This window comes from Chelonia mydas, chromosome 1 (assembly GCF_015237465.2).
Source record: "Chelonia mydas isolate rCheMyd1 chromosome 1, rCheMyd1.pri.v2, whole genome shotgun sequence".
NCBI classification, from domain to species: Eukaryota; Metazoa; Chordata; order Testudines; family Cheloniidae; genus Chelonia; species Chelonia mydas.
In genome coordinates, this window is record NC_057849.1 from 78,942,400 (window position 1) to 78,948,399 (window position 6,000).

General features: G+C 38.7%; 1 protein-coding gene across 26 annotated transcripts in view; it reads left to right on the forward strand.

The window, feature by feature from the left end:
* LMO7 (LIM domain 7) overlaps positions 1-5,267 on the forward strand; it is a 183,312-nt gene extending 178,045 nt beyond the window's left edge. For all 26 annotated transcript variants that reach the window (XM_043534123.1, XM_043534145.1, XM_043534097.1 and 23 more), the window contains 2 exons: positions 1,467-1,569; positions 4,402-5,267. In XM_043534123.1, coding sequence (XP_043390058.1) covers positions 1,467-1,569; positions 4,402-4,424 — 126 coding nt within the window. In that variant the 3' untranslated portion in view covers positions 4,425-5,267. The remainder of the gene's footprint in view (positions 1-1,466; positions 1,570-4,401) is intronic.
* Positions 5,268-6,000: the final 733 nt, after the last annotated feature.

The window sequence follows — 6,000 nt, forward strand, 5'->3', positions numbered from 1 at the left end:
AGTATTAAAGTTTTAACATCTACACTCCAAGTTTCACGTTTAAAAAAAAAGCATTTTCAGAAAATGCTGAAACACCTGCTCTCTGAAACTCAGGCCGCTTTATGGTGTGTCAAGTTGGGCACCCAAAAATTGAGTCAGCTAAAATCACTTGTCACTTCTGAAAATCTTGCCACTTTGCCATAAACCCCTTAGTAAGGGACAACACATAGATGCACTGCTCCAGGAATAGATGAGAAACTAGATTAAGACTTAAGTGTCTCTGGTCATTGGTTCCCCCCAGGCTAAAGGGAAGAAGTAATCTGTGCCAGCTGTGTTGGGTGGCATGTTGTAGGGGAAGGAGCCAAGGCTTCACCTACTTCTGTACACCTGCACAGAAGGAAGAATAGAAATCCACACAAGGTGCTCTCCACTGCCTTTCCTCCATGTTATTTCCTGCTACATGGGTAGTCAGCACAGAGGAATTACCTCTTTTCACTCACCTGCACTGGCACATAGGAGGAGTTATGATCTCTTCTAAAGGAAATTGTTTTAGGATTAGTGCACCATTGAACAAAGTATTGCAGAGTTGAATTTATTATTTTAGATGTTATATATGGCTTTTATCGATGTGTGTAAGGCCCTGTGGAACAGCTGAATGAATATATCTTAATTCTAGAATCCTTTTTTTTCTCCTGATACCCTTGCTAGATGCCATCATATTGTAGCATTTTTCACATAGGCTGCAAATGCTAACCCCTTTGAAGACTATTTTTAGTTTCTAAATCCAGCATGCATGTATTGTGAACGGCGATACAGAGACAGTCCATCCAGACACGATGCGATTTAGATGTACATGTGTGTCCTCTGCCTGCTTGGAGAGTCGAGAGCTATTGCTTAATTCATGCTATAGTAATGCATTGTTCGCCCACTATGCTTAAACGTTTTAATATTAGCATAAGAAAGGGTGGCAAGAATTCTGTTTTGGCAAAAGGAAGCAATCTGAAGCTCCCGAGAATTCTTTTAAATTATGCATACACACTTAGAATAATTGGGCATAAATGCTTCCTGTCTTGAAAAGAAAGCTAACAGAATGAAAAGCAGATAGTGTTGCACGGAATCTGCAAGTGGCACACACAAATGTTCTGTGCCAAAATTGCTGTCACCATTTCAAGAACAAGTTCTTTCCTGTTGTGCCATCTTTTAAAATTTTGTTTCTGAGAAATTGAACCTTAAACAAGATTTCATGAGCTAATCTCTGAATCATTTCTGTTTTATATGTTTAGAATGTGCATCTCTATTAGTTTGCTAGTCATCACCTTTAAATGATGTCTCATCTGGTTGGCTGCATTTTAATTTGCAAATCGTATGTTTGCTTTTGCTAATTTGGGTTTATGGTTCAGGCTTCGCTGGTTTTTATTATAAGCTGCTTATGTACATATTTCTCCCCGTGTTTGTAACCAGTTGCTAATTATTGATGTTTAATACAGTGCACAGCTTGTGCATGCGACCTCGGAGGCTCGCACTCAGGAGCTGAAGTCAGGATCCGAAACAATGAACTCTTCTGCAACGACTGCTATGTCAAATTTAAAAGTAAGGAGATCAGACTATAATAAGTGTGTGAAAACTTTATTTTCTACTTTTGCTCTGGAGCCCCCAGAGTCTGCCTGCTGCTGTACTTATCAAAGGCTATTATTTTTAGTGCTAGCCTGGTATATTAGTGAATTGATTCATAAAGGTTTCATTTCAGTTTCTCTCTGTGGGCTGTACTCTCCACTCCCTTAACATACTGTGCAATGGTTTACCATCCCGTTATAACGGATGTGCTTCATTCTTTACAAATCTGGGAAAGTGGCACCTTAGGGTATGGCTGCCCTGCAATCAGAGGTGTGACTGCCGCATGTGTAGACATATCTGAGCTAGCTTTGATCTAGCTAGCTTGACTAACAATAGCAGTGAAGCCACAGAGTCACAGACTAGCTACTTGGGTGGTCCTGGATGGGGTGTACAGTCCATATTGCAGCCCTTGCTTCTGTGGCTTCACTGTTGTTGTGACTACAGTATGCTCGAATAATGCCTTTGGTTGCAGTGTAGGCATACCCTTAAAGTCATTGCTGTTCACTAAATAACAAATCAGTCACGCTGCAAAATTGCATCTACTTATAAAACTGATGTATGCACATACTAGGAAAATGATTAGTTTATCCTAATTATAGGATGTTGGTTACTATTTCCAAAGCTACTCTTTTTTGAATTATAGCCTCATGATTATTTATTCATTTGGGAGTATTAGATCAGCAGTGGATTGATTTACTTGCAGGTTTTAATTAAAGGATGCAGTACAGAATTTTTTTCTTTATTCCCATTTACAAAAATTCGAACTTAGTGAGCTTGGTGCTGGTGCTTTGAATAAAAAGCATTTTTCTCTTTGCTGCTGCAGAAAGTGCTAAACAACTTCTTAATTATGAGGAGAGTTCTCTGCCCAGAGTCTCCTATATTGCTACTTTTATGTGGCAAACCCAAACATCTTTAAATTATTAATTTTGAGAGGGGTGTCAGAGTTTCTAAGAATGAATGACAGAGAGACCAACACTCCAGCTTTTCCATTGAATTTTGGTCTGTATGGCTCACTGAGGTTTGGAAGGGAATGGGGATATCCTGGGTGACAAGCTGTGAGCTGAACCCCCAGGTCTTTTTCTGGATGGTGGAGGTCCAGCAGGAGGAAGGGAAAAAGTATTGGTTCCCTTGTTACAGTCACCCTTTCCCGATTGGGGTTTTTTGTATGTGTTTGGAGAAGGTAAAGGGATGCCACTTATTTTTGAAAAACAACTGTGGTGCCTCTTCTAAAGAAACCATTTCTTGTCACATATGCTCTTGCTGACTTACCTTTGATGACTTGCCCTTTTTGGGGAAAATTGCTGTGTAACTGATATAACACTGGCATTTGTAATCCACAGATTTTCTTGACTATAGCTAGCCAGTGTTTGAGTGGTGGTGGTTGAAAATTTGCTGCTGTGGATGAGGATGAAGTGCCCCTGCTAATTTTTAAATCTCAGAGCTGCCTGTAATATTCTGGTCCACAAAGCTGTGGTGACATGTAGCCATCCCTGGACAGAATTACTCTGGAGTGGCTCTCCTTTCTACCCTTCTTAAAGACCTAGAAGGTCGTTTGGGGCAAAGAAGTTCTCATGTAGTTTACTGTAGGATTCTAACTTGTTACCTAGTTCAGTGTGTATGTTAAGCCATTGAGAGGGTAAGTTACAGGAGAGGGCTCTATATCTTCACCACTTTTCACCCCATCAGTGGAATGAAATGAATAACACACAATGTGGCTGTGTGATCACTTAAGAGAAATATTATGCACAGAGCACCAGTGCTCCTGGATCTGCAATGGAGACCAATTTGCTTCCACGTGGAATCTTGATTTTAACCTAATAAGTACAGTTCTCTGGACGTGGATAGCTGAGAAGCTGCCTTTCCCACAGTATGTTGTTACAGCAGTTGTGATCAGTGGAGGCACTTGAGCTAGACCCCATCCCATTGTAGACATGAGTGCTGTTTATAGTGCATTCTCTGTAAAAGGGCCTTGACTCTGGATCTGATTAGTCTCTTCTGTCCCTCTTGGTCTGTCACAACCTATACTTTGTGAAACTTCTAGACATGCTGTACAGTGGCCCATTTTCTTCCTCATATATTTCATAGAATCGTAGAATATTAGGGTTGGAAAAGACCTCAGGAGGTCATCTAGTGCAATCCCCTGCTCAAAGCAGGACCAACACCAACTAAATCATCCCAGCCAAGGCTTTGTCAAGCCAGGTCTTAAAAACTTCTAAGGATGGCTTTGGGTAGAAGGTTGGTTAAGAACCTTGGGATGGTAAATTATAGGATTATTATGATAGTGACATGTAAATATATTGTACAAAGTTGTTTATTTTAATGGTAACATTTTTTAATATTGCAAAAGCAACAGAGTATTAGATGGATAATTTAAACGTTAATTGAAAAGATTTGCGATTAAGGGCTTAGCTATCTGGCAAACATTTATTTGGCAAAAAATAAAAAACCTGCCCCACTCCCATACCTAAAACCTCCCAATATTTTTGACTGAGAACAAGTTTTAAAATGATATTTTTAGGTAGATTGTATACACCATTGAAAATCCATTTGTTTTAAATGGCAATTTAGATTTACTCTCGCAGTATAACCACTGTTGCTATTTTTCGGTATAGTTTGCATGTTGATTCTAACTTGTATTTCGATTCTGTGTTAATTACCTTTTGCAAAAGGGAACTGCAAACAGATATTGATTAATGATGATATTTTGACAAGCATTTTTGAACTCAGTATCTTACGTTTACTAAAACACTCCAATAAACTCTTCCTTAATTAAAACCTTTTTTTTCTATTTCTCCCCGACCCCAATAGCTGGACAGCCAACCTCCATGTGAAGCAACCATAAACATGAAACCATTGTTGCAGATAGAAGAGGAGGTGGTTGCTGGTGATGTAGATCTATAAATATGTATTTTGTTTGTGTTTTTTAAGGGTAACTTTTTTGCCTGTCTAGATTATGTAGAAGATGCATTGTATCTTTCATTCAACTTTAGTTATTTATGAGAATGTAATCACAAGAAGGAACTCTCTTGGGGGAAAACACATTCACTTTTTGAGTTCAATGTACTTAAAAGCACAAGGGAGAACAAACATTTATCAGTCATAACTTCAAAACATTTCTGAGGCTGATAATCAGCTAGCAGAGTTTCCAATGGTATATGAAGAGGGTATTTTGTTTTTTATGCTCTTAAATGAACACTATTGAAATAGTTAATATAAATATGTATTTGTAATTGCTATCTTTATTTTTGACATATGCTACGAGGTGAAGTCTCTAGAATAATATGAAGCTGCATTAAAATGTACACCAAAATGTTTGCTTTCTGTATTCTGGTTTCTAAAACTGTTTACTCTTTGCTTTTTGAAAGTAAAGTACAAAGTATAGGCTGTTTGTTCAGTGGTGATGGCATAATGTTTTGCATAAGAACAATGGAACCTCTTTGGAGGAAAGGGGTCTCTTTTCTCTTTATAATTGAAAAATATAACTATCAGTTTCCCATCAAAGAAGTTAATCCAGAAAGTGGAGAATTTTTTGTTGAATTCCAGTATATTTGTAAATAAATGTTCTGATGCTGAATTTATTAGGTACTTCTTTCTCTTTCCTGCCTTTCAAAATATTCAGAGCCATGAATGGTGCATAGAGTGAATTTGCTGAACAATAAATATGATTGTTTGAATTTGTTTTGGTAAAACATTTCTTGTTTAATATTCACCATACCACCATGCATGCACAGGGACACTAATGGCTCACTTCTTGCTATATGCTGTTTCACTCACTCCAGATTGAAATGTAGTAGGTTTTTTTTCCTGTCAAGCTCCATTTGTTTTTTTTCTTTTTGAAACTTAGTACGAGTGACCTGACTGACCGTCTGTGTTGCATAACATGTGCTAGTTAATTAAGGATAGCTGGAAGCTTTGCTGAAAAGCTTTGTTGAGGTCACCAGGCTGTTTAATGAAGTGCAGAAGGTATCTCTGAATTGCTGCTGCGTTAGAGAACTCTGGTGGGATGTGTACTATGCTATCGTGGACAGTGGTTTTCAACATTTTTTTTTTACCAATGACCCTGAAATGGCAGAAAAATAATCTTGTGACCAATCATATTGCACAGTCCTTGACAGGTGCAAAGATGCGTAGGATTTGGCTCACAAGACATTTTTTGACCATTTGGTGGCTTGCATCAAAAAAGGGTGAGGGGAGGGAGGCACAGACTCAAGTCTTGCGCAGTAACACATCAACGGGCAGCAAATCTTATGTCAAAGCCCCCGGAATGTTTCTTCATCTGACTGGGCTCTGAACCTTAGATAGGATAAGGAAAGGTGAGCGTGGTGTAGAGAGAGAAGCCGCAGCTGCAGCAGCAGAAGGAAGCAGGGGAGGGATCCTTTCATAAAGGAGATGTAACCGTTTATACTA